Source organism: Daphnia pulicaria, chromosome 1 (genome assembly GCF_021234035.1).
Source record: "Daphnia pulicaria isolate SC F1-1A chromosome 1, SC_F0-13Bv2, whole genome shotgun sequence".
NCBI classification, from domain to species: domain Eukaryota; kingdom Metazoa; phylum Arthropoda; class Branchiopoda; order Diplostraca; family Daphniidae; genus Daphnia; species Daphnia pulicaria.
Window position 1 is genome coordinate 8,474,417 of NC_060913.1, and position 18,804 is coordinate 8,493,220.

Consider the following 18,804-nt stretch of genomic DNA (forward strand, 5'->3'; position numbering starts at 1 on the left):
CGAATAATTTTTTGTTTTTTCTCACGTCATCGATTCCCGAACGAACGTGCCATAATTCACCTGGAAGGCATCACATTCGCTGGCGATCTATAATACAACAACCGCATTTGATACGGAGAGAGATTGCTGTGCTTTGGACTGGTTTTATATATCCACAATCCACATATGATGCGGATTGATACGTGAGCTGTGTCGATTCGTCGACACCTTTTTTCTCTCTCTCCCGAAAAAATGCATGTGTGTGTGTAGGCTATATGCTTTCCTTTTTTCGTGTCTATTATTTTAGCTGCGGGGAGGATATAACTCTCTCTTGTTATCTCTTTTTCTCTCTATAAAAAGAAATATGTTATTTTAGGCTACTATACTTATTATTATTATTATTTTGTCCCGCCCGAATAGCGTCAAGTCACTATATGGCCGACATTTTGAAATTTTTGACAGTCGTTCGTGTGTCCTCAATCCCTCCATCGCTGCATGGATGATTCTATAATACGACGATGGAGCTCATTTTCAATTGTGTGGATGAAGAATATAAAAGGATTGAGGACATCCCTGGAAAATGTCGACGACAATTATACCCAGAGTCACATGTCGTCAAAGTTACAAAAGTTGATGGATGATCGTGGAATCAATGGGGAGGAAACAAAAATGGCCGACCGGAACAGAAGCTATAATACAGAAAAACAAGATTTTGATGGATGGAAAGTTTTGTAAAACGATTCCTATCGGTTGAAATTGATCACGTGCTGGTTTGATACAAAAGGAGCCACTGGTTTTTCCAGATTTATCGACGATCGAATATCTGAAAAATAGAATCCGAGAGTGAAAGTTTCGATACCAAACTCTTGTCGTTTAGTACACGTCAAGTTAGACACGTTCATGGCGAATACGTGATCAAAATGATATTGCACAGCTCATGTTTAATTGGTATAAAACAATGCAGATGTAGTCGATTTTGATTAGTAGCTAATCAGCAACGCAACCTGGTACATCTCTGAAAAGGTAACCTCTGTACAAGAGAAAATGGCATCATTTCATTTAATTACGTTAATTATCGTTGTAATGGCTTATTCGTCGTCTGCATTGATCGACATCAATAAATGTATTTCGTATCGTTACTTGCCCTGTATCGACGGTAAGAGTCAAGATCCTACCCTCATATCCAAGGATGAAACTATCATCAAATACAACGTGTCCACGTGCATTGTCTACCAATACGTCCCGTGCCGGGACGGTTTGAAGAGTTTGTCCCTGATGTACAACAATGCCAGCAAAGGCGTTGACCAGTCGACCAGCTGCCAGAGCAAAACGGCCCTGGCCACCGCCTTGCTGAACAAAACTTACTGCGAATCTAATTTAACCAGCTGCCTGGGTCAGAAAGATAACGTCATCAACGAATTGAAGAACATGGCAAACGATTGGGAGATTCAAAAATCCAAGTTCATCCGCGAGAAGAAATTCCTGTCCGATTACATGGTGTCCGTTTGGGACACCAGGATCATCGATGAAGAAGACGAAAAAGCCAAGCCCATCCAGGACCGAATGCAAGACTACATTCGTTATTCGGTATAAAATTATTATTATTATTATTTTATTAATTAATTAATTATTATTATTATTATTTAAGGTGGCCCGTTTGGGTCTACGCGAATTGGTCAACGTTCCACCACTCAAACCAGCTTACGGCGTCGTTTACAACGACATTCTATCGTTCAAGTATCCCATCAACGTCCCTGGGTGTAACGGGGCGGCAACGTCCAGTTTGCCCAGTTTAGCGCCCAGTTTGTTTGTGGCCGTCTCGGGAGTGGCATCAACCGACATGAACAACCAGAAAAGACGCGACGAAATTCGAACCCTTTTCAACAAGGAAATCCCAGACCTGAATAAACATCTCTTCAGTTCAATCAATTTCGCATTCTTCCTGGGCCAACCGGTAGATGTTGGCAACCAAAATCTCGTCGACCAGGAGAGCGCCAAGAATAAAGATGTCATCCAGGTGGACATGATCGACAATGGCAAGAACGACTCGATGAAAATGGCCGCCATCTTTAATTGGGTTCGGCAATACTGCAGCAACGTGGACGTCGTTTTCAAGATGGACGAGAATTTCAAAATCGCAACGTTGAAGAAACTCGGTAAGGCGTTGACGGAAATGCGTATTCCCGGCACTTTTGTCTACGGCGTCAGGGGAGACATTCGCCCACAACGAGAAGGTAATATTTAAATTTCAACTTTATTTTAACAATAATTTTATTTATAATTGGATTTTTGTTATTTAGAGGGGAAAAGGATGATTACAATGGAGGAATTTCCCTGGACAACTTTCCCTTCGTATTTAAACGGATTGGCTTATTTCATCACCGGCAATATGATCGAACCTTTAATGGCGGCCTTCCAGACTGTTCCCATGCTTCCATTGGAAGACGTTTATTTGGGCATTTGCATCATCAAATCCGGCATGAAGAGATATACTTATTGTGGAAGGGACCTTGACTCCAGTTCATGTTTTTAAACGTTGCAAATTTTCGAAAATTTGACATCCTTCCCCTGACGACACTGGCATTTCTAATGGATTGTGATTGATTATTTTAAAAGCTAAAAAATGTTGTAAAATAATTAAAATCCATTGGAAATGCCAGTTTCGTCAGGTTGGATAATGTTGGATATCATATATTTCTTAATCTACTGATGGAATAAAACTACATGTAGTTTTAAACTAAAATTTTATGTAACTAAAAAGTAAAATTTAACTAAAACTTCATGTAGTTTAGTCCATCAGTAGATTTAGAAAATATGATATATTACTTTATACTTTATATTACTTTCTTTTTCTATTCTTTTATTTCTTATTACATTCCTTTTTATTGTAGTCTATTAGTAGATTTAGAAATACATTTAGATTTAGTGCATGCATACCAATGTGATATTCATTTCTCTCGATTTAATTAATGCGACTCGAATATCAAATCGGCCATTTTGAATAATGTGAAGGACATTGGGTTGGGAGGAAGGGTCAGCAAAAAAGGGGGCGTGTTTTAATCAGGTGGACGAACTAGAATGGCCTTGGATTTTTGTCGTCTGCTCTTACGGAAGGAAAGAATATCAATTCTCAAGGTCAGTCCAATTTGCATTAAATTTATTTTATTTCTTACTGAATGATTTGCAACTTGATAAGACATTTATTGGACGTGAAAATTCCAAACAAATACCATAAAATGGCCGTCAGCGATCGATCACGTTTCCAAACGGACAGTTATTCGACATGTCATCGCAGTTTCCTTTTTTTTTAAATAATAGCACCTTAAAAGTTGATTGATTGAATTCAAACAGTATATAGGAAAAATACGACCGGAAATATAATGCCATATGCCCCAAAGGAACCAAATAAAAAGATTTGACGGATGGCCAAGTTTTGTACTACAGCGATGCCAATCTGCTGCCGAGGTTGAAATCGATCACACTCCCAACACAAAAGGAAACAAAAGAGTTGCCACTGGTTTTTCCGTGTTGTCACTCGTGAACAAAACAACAAATGCCACACTGGTCAACCCAATCCCCCCCAAACCAGATGTCCCGCTGTGTTTGGTTGATCCGCGAGCTGGATATACAAATAAAACGCCTCGGGTGGACCACAGCAATCAGTTGGCAGACATATCTAAATACCCGACAAAACAAACAACTATATCCATTCCATATCCAATTAATTCCGCAGATATCAACACCATCCGGACAAACAAATTCCGCGTGCTGAGCAGAGATGAAAATCGATGAAAATCATCCGCTCATCCAGCAAACAACAAAATTCTACACCAAAACCGCATCCGATATCGAAACAAATAAAATCCGGTGAACTGTATAAAGGTCCTGTCGTGTTGTTGTTGTCTCAGGCCGCCAAAAAAGAACTTTCTCATCCAGCACAACTTCCGGTGCGGATGTTGTCACGTGCTCTATGTCTCTCTTTATTTTACCTTTAAGGTAAGAAACAATGAAAATGCATCTCCTACTTGGCACTCCCTTTTCTTTTCGGTCGGGAGATTTTTTGGCGGCGTCCATTTTAGTTTTTCCTTCACGACGAAAGAGACCCGCGTTCGTGATTCCAGCCAGAGGAGAGGAGGGGGTATACCTGGTGATGATGACGGACGAGGACGATGATGATGGCTATCACGATATGCAACGGACCCACATTTATTATATTATATAGCCGACGCGCAGACCGATACCCACACACACGCCGAACGGTCCCGACACTTTTCCTTATCTTTAACCCAAATAAATGGCGCCCAACTTGATGAGATTATTTCAATCAGAAAACAACCAAACGAATTAATTTCCCATAAAGTTTGAGCGCCAAAAAAATTACATTTTACCGTTACACTCACTTGATGATTAAAGATGGGCAACACGCAAAGAACATTAACCAAACTTTTAAAAATGGCTGATATTATTATTATATTTTCTGTCGGGTGTTTTATGTAGCGCATCGGTTTTTAGAAGAAGAGAAAAACCATTTGACATTTTCGCGAGTGAGAGAATGAGGAAAAGGCATCACAGTCGGCTGATCATCCAGGCCAATCTCTCTTATTATTCGTCTGCTATAGCTGATGCTTACGTGTAAACGTTGAATAACAATTCCAAACATTTTCTATCTGAAATATCTTGTGTGTGAGTGGCTCCACCCTTGCAAACGAAAATCCTCCACATTTGTGTCGTCAGGCTCCGTCGAGTTCATTTTTTTTTAATCTGATATCTTCTTATTTTCGTCTTAAAAGATGAAAATGTCTCCAGTGTGGAACAATTTTTCCGAGATCTTGAGCTCAGCAAGCTCCGCCCACCATTTTCTAACCGCTCCCCCTACCACCACCTTGTCAGCTGTGCTGTGCGGGTACCAGCAGCTTTTCAGTGTCTGCCTGTCGGTTGCCCCAGAAGGACGTGTCTGTGCGTGTCGGTTTTTTTTGAAAAAACTTTGTTACTATTTTTTAATTCAGTAAAATTTTACCAACAACCAAATTTTAAATCATGAAACGTCCCACGGATTAGACGAGAAAATTATTGTGAATTTTTTTTTCAAAATTTTCCGAGAAAATAAATTTAACTTAATCGCCGAAAAAAGAAACATTTGAATTTTTGGAAAATATGGTGGTCGTGAAATTAATTGTGATTGTTTTAGTGTTGTTGTTCCGGTTGTCTGTCGTCGATTCGGATGCTTCTTCGTCAGTGATTCAGCGATTAATCGTCCGTCTAGAAGATCCGTCATCCGACAATGGCACACATTTTAAACAAATTGAGGTCAGATTTTTTTAAAATTTAATTTCGATATTCCCCGGAATTCCGGTGTGTTTTGGTTAAAACAATAAGAGAAAAAGAAAAATATTTTTCGGTTTATTTCCCGAAGGGATCTAGGGCGAGGCATTTCGGGGTTGAAGGAAAAAAATTGAAACGAATGAAATTCGTCTGCTAAGCTCAATAGATGGATTTTGAGTTTTCTTAAGGAACATAGAACTTATTCGGGAAAGAATTTTACGGATTAAGAATTACGTATAAAAATTTTATGTAATCGTTTTCATGCCATAGCATTCTATTTTTCCTAATTATTAAATGTTTGAAAAACGAAAAAAGAAATAAACGGCAATCACGATTTCAGCCTGGTTCAAATGAAAACAAAGCAGACGACGAAATAATGAAACAAGCGTAAAGTATACGTGCCGTGCCGGGCTCTACCATGGCTCTATGCTATTTCTCCAAGGGTCCTTCTCCAATTCCAAGTGCGAGTCGACTGGATTTGGTACGAAGATGGTTTAGTGCGAGTCGACTGGATTTGCTACGAAGATGGTTTCAGATTTGAAACTTCTTCAATAGTATAGGGCTCTTTGGGATCTGTTTTCTTTAGCCGTTTTATCTGGCATTTTTTTAGCGCGAGAACGGGGAGAAGAGGGAGAATGGGACGAATGGGAGGGAGGAGGGCGTACAAAAAAAAAGGGGACCCACGTTTCCTCTTCTCCCCCATTCGTTATTAAATATTATATTAAACTAAATTAACTTCTGGGTCTGGCCTGAAAACCAAATCTTTCGCACTCACTAGTAGGTATGTACTCAATTTTGTTCACGTATTTTTTCTTCTATTCTAATTGTTTTCATTTTTATTTGTAGCCATTCTTCACGGATTCGAAGAAATGGAATACCCCTATTATTCGACCGGCATTTTAGCTGATCAGGACGGCGAAAAATCTCTGTTGGACAAGAATGTTGACTTGTCATCTTCTTAGTTTAGGAACCAATGTCCTCTATCCCAGTTTCGTACAATTTCGACAATTTCTTCATGGCTCGAGTATTCAGGCTCCATTAAACAAGTAAGTCTCCTTGCGTTTCTGCTCATTGTGTTCAAACCTATTTTTACAGTGCATTATTCGATAGCCTAAGAATTAGTAATAATTAAACTGAATTCTATAAGTTTACTGATGTATCATTTGTTTAGACACTCGTTCGTGATTGGAGCAGTGGCCATAAGGACACGAGGACAATACTCAGAACTTAAAAAGCTCTGCTCGTACCGATGCTAATTCTGCTACCCACGCCTTTGTTACGTCGTCAGAAATAACAGCTGCCCTGTCCCTTGCTGGAACTTTCAATTTTGACCAGCGGATTCGGAAACTTAAGGGTAACAATGTTATATTCCATTTACTGAATAGAAATTGTCGTTTAACTTTCAAAAATGAACAGATGCTAACGGTGAAGAATTCATACTGAGCGACCCGTTTGTGGATGAGTCGGATGAGTGGCCTGTTCGCGGATGCAATCCAGTCCAGGAAACCTATTAAACCCGAGGGGATCTTCGATTCTGCCCCTCCCGCCCTTATTGTTAAATCACCATCACTTTTCTTCGTTTTCCGTTTTAGACACCTAATCGCATCCTCAAAAGTAGATTTTCTTGATCTGAGGGCGCTTTGAAAATCATCAACTCGGTTTGCACTTCATCCAGAAATTTGCCGTTTTCTCCGGTTTTGTTTTCGGGGAAAATTTCTTTTAAAGTGAGATGTTAGTGATAAAGTCCAAAAGAAATCCACGTCCGTCCGTGCAGCGAAATTTTTCAAACAGTGCACATAACATTTTTGTTGCCGTTTTTTGGGGTGTTTTCAAACTAGAATGCCAAAACATCATTTTAAAATTTTTAGCTAATTTTCCCGTAATTCTTACAAGGTAGCTCGGTGACTTAGCCGAAGGCCAACGCGAGCCCTAGGGCCCTAGAACTTTTAAAAAGTTCGTCTGCCTGCGTTGCCAAATCTCAAATAAATTGAACCGATATTTCTTCTGACTTGGCAACTTTGTATTTTTGTTTTCGAAGGACGGAAGGACGAAGTCGAATGAAGGCATGAAGCTTACAAACTTCCCTTACCTTCATCAAAGTTAATATCAATGGAAGCTGCACTTTCAATGAATCAGTTTTCGAGAATCAATCATCGCAAATTTTTGGCCATCTCTAAATTTCCAAAGGAAAGGTAAGCAAAATGAGAAAAGAAAATTGCCCAATTTGAGGTTTCTGGGTTGATACAGTTTGTGAATGTAGCCAACGGTAAAAGTACGAGCTCCACACGTGGGAATGTCGTGAAATGCCCACCATTCTTCTTGCGTACCCTAGAAAACTATTTTTATTACCCATCCAAATCATTTCTAATTAAGCGACTATTGTGTTACTAAATGTTTCTCCTGATGCAATTTGCAGGCATTGATAAACTTGGATTTCATTGTTCGAATATTCCCAGCCATTGTGAGATTTTCTTGACTGGACATGACTAAAAGGATTTGAGGGAAAATGTCTACTGCTGTGTCACCTCTCAAACGGATCTTTCAACATGGTAAGAAAATTTCTATTTCTTTGTCATTTTGTGATCAATGATTTCAAATACTGTTCACATTCAGAGTGTTTGTGCTGACAAAATTATCCAATTATGAGATGTTTCTTTTGTGAAATTGTTTTTTGTTGTAAAAGCAATTGTTTTTATAAAGATTTTTTTTACAGGATTTTTCCGAGTCCCCGTGTCCTGAAAGAAGATAGGTGAGAACAATTTTAAAATTTTTAATATTTAGCTTGTATTTGTCGATTTTTATAAAATACAAAATTTAAATTGTAAATCATATGTTTTTGTCAATTCTTTTTAATCAGTCGTTAATTTATCGGAATGTAAGAATTTGCTTGTTAGTAAAGTGCTGACGTGCGCCAATGTAAATTACACGCGCCTCTTCTCGGAATTCCCCATTTTATGTCAATTTTGTCAAGTTAGGGTTCTTGGAAACGAGTATAAGAAAAAGCTAGTACCGTGTCATCAGAATTTTTATTACCAGTACGTCTCCTGGTTAACATATTGTTATTTAAAGAAGAAAATAACACGACGGGTCAAAACATACAAAAAGAAACGCAGGCAAATTTGGTAAAAGTTATTCGAAACGAGCCATCAAAAGTACACAGGGGGAAAGAAATATGCATAGGGAAGATGCACACTGTGATGCAGCATTTCGCCAAAGGAAATGCGCCATAAAGAAAACACGCGGAACTCATTTGTACTCGCATGCATACACACAGTGTGTGTGTAGTATATCTGGCTGAAAGCCGGAATGGTAATTGGGAAGATGGGCAAAAAGGCAACGGTCGTAACATGAGCCCAACTACTGCGTTATGGGCTGTTGCACTCGGCCCCTACATTCCCGTTGAAACGGTCGTAGCTCTCAGCAGGGGAGTTTGGTAGTACTGCATCTTCTTTGATCGAGTCTCGAGCTGCTGTTCTTATCTCATCTGCTGCTGCCGTTCCTGCTTGATCGAATGTTTGACATTCCAAAAATGATTAACATAAAAGTAGTTTCCCGGCTGCTGCTGCTGCTGCTAGATTTGCCACACACAACAGAGTTTGTGTGTGTGGGGCTTTTTGATAATATTTTAAAAGGGATTTTTGACGTACCGAAATGGAATTCGCCTTTAAGAGCGTAGTAGCCTTTTTCGTCCTTGGGATCTGTCATCGACAGCAACTGAACGCTCTCAACCACCTGCCACCAAAATAGAATTTTTAACCTTGGGAATATCAGCTGATTCGGCACTGCGTGAATATTTTGTTGTTACCTGTCGACCGAAGACGCAATCAACGTGTTTTTCGTACAAATGGGAGGCCACAGCCTTGATCCCCTGAGAAAAACCGAAAAAAGAAGAAAAACAAAATTTAATTAATGACAATTTCCCATAATTCACGTATACCGCCAAAGGCGATTTTGTTTTTTTACTTTTTGATTAAGGCTGGGATCTTTGGACAATTTGAGGAGAGTTACGTGCGGCGTTAATCTGTCCCCGTCTATTAGCGTGAGGCCGGCCGTTTGGCAACGTTCACGTAACGATTTGGAAAGATGAATCAGGTGCACTGTGCCTTCACTTTCTTCTTTCACACTGGCGTAGATGACTTTGTTGTCAAAGTGGCCAACCTGTGCCAAGTGGAGGTCCAGCTGTTGAGTTTGGAGCCTGGAAGTCGAGAAGACTCTCACCGTTTCCTCCAGAACCTGATTGGTCCTTGTCAAAGACAAATGGACAGTTGCTGATTGCTACCCCCTGCTGTGTAACACACACGTAAATCACCTGACCAAATCCTCTGGGCTGGACAGGTGTGCTACTGCCAGCGTGATGTGGAGAGTTGATGGAGACACCAGGGCGCTGCTCAACTCGGGTTCCTGCTCCAATATGGTCCTGTGAACGTTGTGGACTGCTTCCACGATCTGCCAAGAATTGAAATGTTACCGCCACAGACAAACTGGACATATGCTTTTGAATTTTGATTGATACCTGACAATCCGAAATTTGGACAGCAAAGAAGTGATTGGCCCTGGGCGTTTTATTTTTAGACGCGTGCCTTTTCTTCCATTTGGAATTCCGTAGTACCGGTCCGCCGCTCATCTTCCTGATGAAGTGTAATATTTTAAGGTGGAAAAAGTCGTTAAAAAGTGCATATGCAACAGCAGGTGGCGCGTATAGTCAAGACAAAGCCAAACCCCACACAGCAATTGTCGCGTTACGTACGGTTTTTATCTTTTTCTTTCTCTTCTCTCTGGTAAAAAAGCGTATCGGCAACGTTTTCACCTGACAACCAGCAAAGAGAAAGTGATCAGTTGATGATGGGTATTTATTTATAAATGTTGTTGTTGTTGTTGCTGTCAATTTCTTTCGGAAAATTACAGACGAAGAAGAAAAAAGAAAGCGTTGTCGCCAGATTGCTGGGTAATTGAACTCGTCGATGACTGGCAATGCAGAGCTATAGAATGTATGGTCTAACCACTTATATGGAAAGGCCTTCCATTGCCTTTTCCCCCTGGAAGTGTTCTGGCCAGACCTTAGTTGCAGAGCCACAGCGGGTGTGTCGGGAAACACATTGTTTTTTTCCAGTACCAAAATGAACAAAGTTTCAGTAGATGGCCGCTGTTGGCGCTGACAATAAGGTCTAAATCGATGCTTAAGCCCATTTTCCCACTTTCGATTCGCGATATTGGCTGCAACTTTGGGAAAAATTTCCGAGAGGAAAATTTAACAGGCAGTGGTTCTACCATACATCTATAACTCTGGGCAATGACTCATGTAGTCATGTGTGTTGGTGTTTGAATAAATGTAGGTCAAACAAGAAGTCGGAAGAAAAGACGGTCACGTCAGTCACACATAGCATTTTTTAGCTCAAAGAATTTTTCGATTGTATTCACGCTGGACGCTCATTCTTCACCAACAATGGCCGTCAAGAGAGAACGAAAACATTCGTGAGAAAATCTCTCCAGTCGGAATCGTCAACACACAAAATCGGAAGGAAATAATAAAGAGACCGGTGATATATTCACAAACCGAAAGAAAACTAAAAATTCAAGCCCGTTATTATGACCGGGGGTGTACATATCGGTAAGAAAGCTATAGGAGAAAAACCGTTGTTAAAAAAAAGTTTCTTAACTAATAAAATCACGAAAGTTTAACTATTTCTCACACAAGAAATTAAACTTTTTGCAGTTGGTGGGAATGATTAAAAATAAATGCCAAGGTTCTGTAGTCTAATAAAGAACAACGGAATTTCTTGTCGCCAAAATGGCGCACGTTTTATAAGTATATATTGTGTGTTGTTTCAGCTTTTAGCTTGTGCCTTATTGAGTCTCTGCCTTAAATGGAGTGAAAGTCTATGATGTAAAAATCACACAGGGGTCCCATTAGAAATACTTGGATGCTGGGCAGCATAGAATATTATTATAGTGAATGCGCCCTGACTCTGCAACATATTAAAAACCATCAAAATGATACTGCCAATGTATAGCTTAGAACTCTCTCTACTTATACTATCAAGGCCTCAGGGTACCCGCCCAAAAATTAAACTCAAAATTGTTCCAAAAAAGATGCAAACAATGACGAGGTGTAATAATAACACGACCACTAGAGTAAATGAGACAAACTAGTTCCAGGGGATTTGCGTATTAGCCTTGTTATAATTCAATTGGTGATGATGATGAAGAACAAGCACGAGCTCCCCCGAGAATATAAGGAGAGAGTTAGACACTCTGTGACATGGCGCTAGCTCGGGGTTCAGTTCAAAGAGGTTAGAAGAAGAAGAAGAACTCCTTTCTTTTTTATATGGGTGTGTGTAACAATAGAGAACTCTCTCTCTCTCCTGGAACATCTAGTAGCTGCTAGAGTCTAACTAATTACGACGTCTTCTCCTAATAAGGAGCCGCTGTATATACCCACCTTCATTGTGTACTAGTGTCTGATTTTTACATGTCTTTTCTCACTGGTTAGATTGTGTAATATTTGACCTTGTTTTCTCTACTAGCTATATGCTAATGAGACAAAAAAAAATTTAATTTTTCAATCAACTTTTTTTTTAAATTTTTCAATCAGACGGGGAAATTATTATTCCAATTTTATTATGTATGCGGGTCGATTTTTTCGATCGAAACAAAATGAGCGAAATTTTGATGTTGTGAACTTTCACACACAATGGCCACCACCACCAGTTCAGCCGAATATGATGAATATCAAAAGGAGTCATTCGTCATTTTGAAACCTTCCGGCTCTCTGGCTGGATATAGTTTATTTATAACGAGGTTTCACCGCTCCCAGCAGCCCGACTTTGTGCATATATTATTAATGGTGTAACGTATTACTTTTACACGTGCCCATTTATACCCACAGTATACTACGACGACTACTATAGACTCTAGTCTACTATGTGTGTTATTATTCTCCATACAAGTGTCCAATATCATCACCTTTTTCTTTTTGGTAAAATTTCCCGCCCAATTGATGGATTGTTATATGCGGTGCTGTGTGTGTATTATTTTTTCAAAAAATAAAATAAAATAGAACAAACTTTTTATTTTATTTAAGAACAAAATGTTGGCGATCAAATAAAACGATCTAAATACCTTAGCAAAGCAAATTCTTATTTTATTATGTAAATAAATAAACTGACACACTTATTGCGGGATAAACCGAATACAGTTATATAAATAAATGGAATTGTCTAATTCTCGTTTTTCTTGGGTGAAATTGTAGAAACACGGTGGAAAACTATTCCAGGTATTTATTATTTCTTTTCAGTTGGCAAAATATGCATAAATTTATTACAGCAGCAGCTAGAGGCCCCGCTATTACATGAACGTGAAAAATTCTTTTGGCGCAGCAGCAACGGTGAAAGAAATAGAGGGTCATTGATTTTTCTTTTTTTTTATTCTCTAATAATTTAAGCACAAATTTGTAATATTTATTTCGATGCGACGCGGCTGCTGCCGTGAGTTTCACCACGTCAATTTATTTTTTTCTGGCCGCCCATTATAACCGATAATATACAAAGTATATGCAAATCCTTTCTCGGCGGGTCTTCTATTCTATTTGTTCACAGAAAACCCCCTCAAAAGTCTGAAATATAAATTTCATTGCCGAGAGAAGAAGAAGCTAAGCTTGTGTGGCAATTAAAATGTATATACTACCATCATCTCTCCTCCGCATATATTTTTTTCCGTTTGGGAATTTATTTATTTTATTCATCGGCCTGGAGAATAACAAGTATTTGGCCCCAGGGGCCGGAATAATTTCATATAGAAGAAAGACATGTGGAATAACTTTACCGCGATGATCTTATGACATCAATTTGCATACGAGCATATATACATACACAGGGGGGTGGGTGGGTCATCGTAAATAAGTTAAGAAAAAAGTCAATTAAAAATTCCAAATTAATTTTTTAAATTTCAATTTATACGAAATTATTTATAATTCCGACACGATGAATAATTAAAATTTTTAAAAATCGCTGGCGGGTCAATAATAATTTTTAAATTGTTCGACTATTCCTTTCACTTTTTAAATACTAAAGCGACACTTTGAGTCGAGCTGTGTGTGACTTTTATACCTTCTAAAATATTCGTGGGACGACATCACATCATAATAGAACCGTCCGCACACATGACGTAATTCGAGTCCATAAATGTGTAAACGTCTTGAATTTCCCCCCTTCCATCCCCAGTCTATATAGTGGGGTCTAAAAGTCCGTTCTGTTTTTCTTTCTTTCTTTCGTGTGAGAAATTTTTCGGTTTTCTTACATGTCCATAAATGATTGCGGGACCGTAAAAAAAGACCCCCGACTTCCGGCGAGTGTGTGTCTGCGATAGCTCCTCCGGATTTGAACCCACCAGTCGAAATACGACACTATGGTTGTATATAAGGTAACAAACGAACAACAACCCAGCAGTGAGTTTTTGGGGGGCATAAAATGCCGGAGGCTATACGCCGCAGGCGATGTATAAAAGATCGATCGACGATGATGATTGAAACCGTGATTTCGTTTCTTCATCATCGTATTACAGGCTAGTACTCTTATTGTTGCGTGAAATATTATTCATTTTGTGATGTGTGCGGGGTGTGTTTGATGAATGGCATTTCACATTTATTCAGACGCTGTAGAACGATTGAGACCGTAGTGTATATAGTCGGCCTATATTTACAGACGATATTATAGCGGAGAAAATAATAATTGAATGCCAGCAGAGACGGGTTTTCTTCTTATTTTACCTTTAATAGAAATATAGAAATGGATACAGCGGATGGAAGAGAAAAACGGGCTGATGGATCGACGTGCTGCACATTGTGCCATTGTTTGCCTGGCCAATCGTCTCTACTGCAGTCATATTGAATGGCACGCATGTTTATTATTATTATAAGAAGAAGAAGAAAAAAATCTTCTTCACAATAAACAAACAAGTCGTGACGCAATGATGGAATAATAGCTCGGGAAAAAAGAATAAGAAAAATGTTTTGTGTGTGTTATTTTCTCCGGCGATTCCTATCGCGACTGTGCTGTGTGCGCAGCGATTAGGGTTACATGTAGCACACACACCTGTGTGTCACGAAACGTATCTATTCAAGCTCAGATAGATAGGGGGGAAGCCAAAATCAAAATTTTTACAATATTTTCCCATCAAGAATAGAGAAAAAATGAACATGGAAAATGGCCATTTTGGCTGATTGAATATTATATACGACGAGGCCTATACACCTCCCAAATAGGTTAAACGTGATGTCCAGCAACTTGTTCCACTCACACCGAAAATGTGTACATGTGGGAAAAGGAACAAAACAGGACGAGGCGTGACTGGCACACAAGGTGCAAGCTTATAAGTAAGTAGCATCTTTTTAGATATAGTACTATAGGGGCGGCTATATCACTGTGGGAAATGTATATCACAGCAAATCCGGGCGGTAAAAACTATGGACACAGAAGCGGACACGAGATCAAAAGATGTTTTTGTGTCATGCCCCTGAGAATTTAAATTTTCTTTCGGGGAATTTTTCTATTTAGTCGAGAGAGAGAGAAAGTGATGGCGGCTTTAGATGTTGCTGCAAAAGGATACATATAAATTTTAACAAATGTCCAAATATGTATTCCGTGTGTAGATACTACTCCCGGCAGCATCCGAAAGATTATGACATCATAGGCAAACATTTTTATTTTTTTTATTTTACGAGCGCCAATGAAAAACGTTTTAAAATTCCTTATAAAGAACATTTGTGAATATGACGTCTTATTTCTGGGCTGAACAAAAAATTACGTCGCAACATTTTTCCATAATAATAACATATGCAAATTATGGCCCTTTTTTCCTTGTTATTTTATATCCATCGATATGTAACAACCGCGCACAACAATTGATAATTAGATTCAATATGATAGCTTCCGGGGCTGTTCGATCTATTTTGTTATTAACGAGGTGAAGGAAAGAAAATGGATATCTCTCTCTATTCAGATTACATAGGTTGATACCATATCATTCCCGAATATAATTTTTGTTTTTTTTCTCACGTCATCGATTCCCGAACGAACGTGCCATAATTCACCTGGAAGGCATCACATTCACTGGCGATATATAATTACAACAACCGCATCTGATATGGAGAGAGAGTGAGCTGTGGACTGGTTTTCTATATCCACATATATGATGCGGATTGATACGTGAGCTGTGTCGATTCGTCGACACCTTTTTTCTCTCTCTCCCGAAAAAATGCATGTTTATACCATACGTGTGTGTGTGTAGGCTATATATGCTTTCCTTTTTTCGTGTCTATTATTTTAGCTGCGGGGAGGATATAACTCTCTCTTGTTATCTCTTTTTCTTCTCTATAAAAAGAAATATGTTATTTTAGGCTACTATACTTATTATTATTATTATTTTGTCCCGCCCGAATAGCGTCAAGTCACTATGGCCGCCATTTTGAAATTTTTGACAGTCGTTCGTGTGTCCTCAATCCCCCCATCGCTGCATGGATGATTCTATAATACGATGATGGAGCTCATTTTCAATTGTGTGGATGAAGAATATAAAAGGATTGAGGACATATCCCTGGAAAAATGTCGACGACAATTATACCCAGAGTCACATGTCGTCAAAGTTACAAAAGTTGATGGATGATCGTGGAATCAATGGGCAGGAAACAAAAATGGCCGACCGGAACAGAAGCTATACAGAAAAACAAGATATTGATGGATGGAAAGTTTTGTAAAACGATTCCTATCGGTTGAAATTGATCACGCGCTGGTTTGATACAAAAGGAGCCACTGGTTTTTCCAGATTTATCGACGATCGAATATCTGAAAAACAGAATCCGAGAGTGAAAGTTTCGATACCAAACTCTTGTCGTTTAGTACACGTCAAGTTAAACACGTTTGATGGCGAATACGTGATCAAAATGATATTGCACAGCTCATGTTTAATTGGTATAAAACAATGCAGATGTATTCGATATTGATTAGTAGCTAATCAGCAACACAACCTGGTACATCTCTGAAAAGGTAACCTCTGTACAAGAGAAAATGGCATCATTTCATTTAATTACGTTAATTATCGTTGTAATGGCTTATTCGTCGTCTGCATTGATCGACATCAATAAATGTATTTCGTATCGTTACTTGCCCTGTATCGACGGTAAGAGTCAAGATCCTACCCCCATATCCAAGGATGAAACTATCATCAAATACAACGAGACCACGTGCATTGTCTACCAATTCCTCCCGTGTCAAAACGGTTCGAAGAGTTTGTCCCTGATGTACAACAACGGCAGCAGCAAAGACCCATCGACCAGTTGCCAGGACCAAACGGCCCTGGCCAGCACCGTTTGCCAGACCAAAAGTTTCTGCGAACTCGAATTGAAGAAAATGTCCGATTACATGGTGTCCGTTTTGAACGCCAGGATCATCGATGAAGAAGCGGAAAAATTCAAGCCCTTATTCAAGGATCGAATGCAAGACTACATTCGTTATTCGGTACAAAATTATTATAATTATTATTTTATTAATTAATTAATTATTATTATTATTATTTAAGGTGGTCCGTTTGGGTCTACGCGAATTGGTCAACGTGCAACCACTCAAACCAGATTTCGGCGTCGTTTACAACGACATTCTATCGTTCAAGTATCCCATCAATGTCCGGGCGTGTAAAAATAACGGGGCGGCAACGCCCAGTCGTCCCAGTTTATTCGTGGCCGTGACCGGAGTGGCGACCGACGACAACCAGAAAAGACGCGACGAAATTCGAGTCATTTTCGAGAATGAAATCGAAGACCTGGAGAAGCAGCTCTTCAGTTCCATCAAATACGGATTCTTCCTGGGCAAGCCTGAAGATTCTGCCATCCAAAATCGCATCCAAAAGGAGAGCGCCACGAATAAAGATGTCATTCAAATGGACGCTATCGATACTGAACGAAATCATGAATCCTTGAAATTGGCCGCCATCTTTAATTGGGTTCGGCAATTTTGCGGTGATGTCAACGTCGTTTTCAAAATGGATGAGAATTTCAAAATCGCAACGTTGAAGAAACTCGGTTCGGCGCTGACCGTTCCCGTTGTTCCCGACACTTTTGTCTACGGCGTCAAGGGAGACATTCGCCCACAACGAGGAGGTAATATTTAAATTTCAACTTTATTTTAACAACAATTTTATTTATAATTGGATTTTTGTTATTTAGAGGGAAAAAGGATGATTACAATGGAGGAATTTCCCTGGACAACTTTCCCTGCGTATTTCAACGGATTGGCTTATTTCATCACCGGCAATATGATCGAACCTTTAATGGCCGCCTTCCAGACTGTTCCCATGCTTCCATTGGAAGACGTTTATTTGGGCATTTGCATCATCAAATCCGGCATGAAGAGATCCACTATTTGCGGAAGGGACTTTAACTCCAGTTCATGTTTTTAAAAGTTGCAAATTTTCACAATTTTTACATCCTACCCTTGACGACACTGGCATTTCTAATGGATTGTGATTGATTATTTAAGCTAAAAAATGTTGTAAAATAATTAAAATCCATTGGAAATGCCAGTTTAATCAGGAATGGATAATGTTGGATATAATATATTTCTTAATCTACTGATGGACTAAAACTACATGTAGTTTTAAACTAAAATTTTATGTAACTAAAATTTAACTAAAACTACATGTAGTTTAGTCCATCAGTAGATTTATAAAATATGATATATCCGACATTACTTTCTTTTTCTATTCTTTTATTTCTTACTATTACATTCCTTTTTATTGTAGTCTATTAGTAGATTTAGAAATACATTTAGATTTAGTGCATGCATACCAATGTGATATTCATTTATCTCGATTTAATTAATGCGACTCGAATATCAAATCGGCCATTTTGAAAAATGTGAAGGACATTGGGTTGGGAGGAAGGGTCAGCAAAAAAGGGGGCGTGTTTTAATCAGGTTCGACCAACTAGAATGGCCTTGAATTTTTGTCGTCTGCTGAACTTTCGTCTGCTTACGGGAGGAATGAAGAATCAATTCGCAAGGTCAGTCCAATTTGCATTAAATTAATTGTATTTCTTACTGAATGATTTGTATTAACTTGATACGACATTATTGGACGTGCAAATTCCAAACAAATACCATAAAATGGCCGTCAGCGATCGATCACGTTTCCAAACAAGAGCCACTGGTTTGTCCCTTTCTCAATTGCAAACGACAATTATTCGACATGTCATCGCAGTTTCCTTTTTTTTAAATAATAGCACCTTAAAAGTTTGATTGAATTCAAACGGTATATAGGAAAAATACGACCGGAAATATAATGCCATTTGCCCCAAAGGAACCAAATAAAAAGATTTGACGGATGGCCAAGTTTTGTACTACAGCGATGCCAATCTGCTGCTGCTGAGGTAGAAATCGATCACACTCCCAACACAAAAGGAAACAAAAGAGTTGCCACTGGTTTTTCCGTGTTGTCACTCGTGAACACAAATGCCAC

The 18,804-nt window shown here is 39.0% G+C and overlaps 4 protein-coding genes across 5 annotated transcripts in view; 3 read left to right on the plus strand and 1 right to left on the minus strand.

Annotated features, from left to right (window-relative positions):
- The window catches only part of LOC124349671 (endocuticle structural glycoprotein SgAbd-3-like), a 192,971-nt gene that overhangs the window by 122,286 nt on the left and 51,881 nt on the right, over nucleotides 1-18,804 (plus strand). The gene's annotated exons all lie outside the window — the stretch shown is intronic.
- On the plus strand, nucleotides 583-6,364 carry LOC124347454 (lactosylceramide 1,3-N-acetyl-beta-D-glucosaminyltransferase-like). The gene is made up of 4 exons (XM_046798454.1): nucleotides 583-1,566; nucleotides 1,628-2,213; nucleotides 2,280-2,514; nucleotides 6,353-6,364. Exons 1-3 carry the CDS (start codon nucleotides 1,024-1,026, stop codon nucleotides 2,510-2,512), a joined length of 1,362 nt encoding a protein of 453 aa, XP_046654410.1. The 5' UTR covers nucleotides 583-1,023; the 3' UTR covers nucleotides 2,513-2,514; nucleotides 6,353-6,364.
- LOC124348838 (A-kinase anchor protein 7-like) lies at nucleotides 8,309-9,929 on the minus strand. Of its 2 annotated transcripts, none has more exons than XM_046799168.1 (6): nucleotides 9,815-9,929; nucleotides 9,611-9,747; nucleotides 9,265-9,544; nucleotides 9,107-9,169; nucleotides 8,949-9,033; nucleotides 8,309-8,800 (listed from the first exon to the last, which is right to left on the minus strand). In XM_046799168.1, exons 1-6 carry the CDS (start codon nucleotides 9,923-9,925, stop codon nucleotides 8,667-8,669), a joined length of 810 nt encoding a protein of 269 aa, XP_046655124.1. In that variant the 5' UTR covers nucleotides 9,926-9,929; the 3' UTR covers nucleotides 8,309-8,666. The 2 variants fall into 2 exon arrangements, with proteins under 2 accessions (XP_046655124.1, XP_046655133.1); XM_046799177.1 differs by lacking the exon at nucleotides 8,309-8,800 and adding an exon at nucleotides 8,820-8,872.
- LOC124347899 (lactosylceramide 1,3-N-acetyl-beta-D-glucosaminyltransferase-like) lies at nucleotides 16,135-18,129 on the plus strand. The gene is made up of 3 exons (XM_046798487.1): nucleotides 16,135-16,811; nucleotides 16,873-17,449; nucleotides 17,516-18,129. Exons 1-3 carry the CDS (start codon nucleotides 16,362-16,364, stop codon nucleotides 17,746-17,748), a joined length of 1,260 nt encoding a protein of 419 aa, XP_046654443.1. The 5' UTR covers nucleotides 16,135-16,361; the 3' UTR covers nucleotides 17,749-18,129.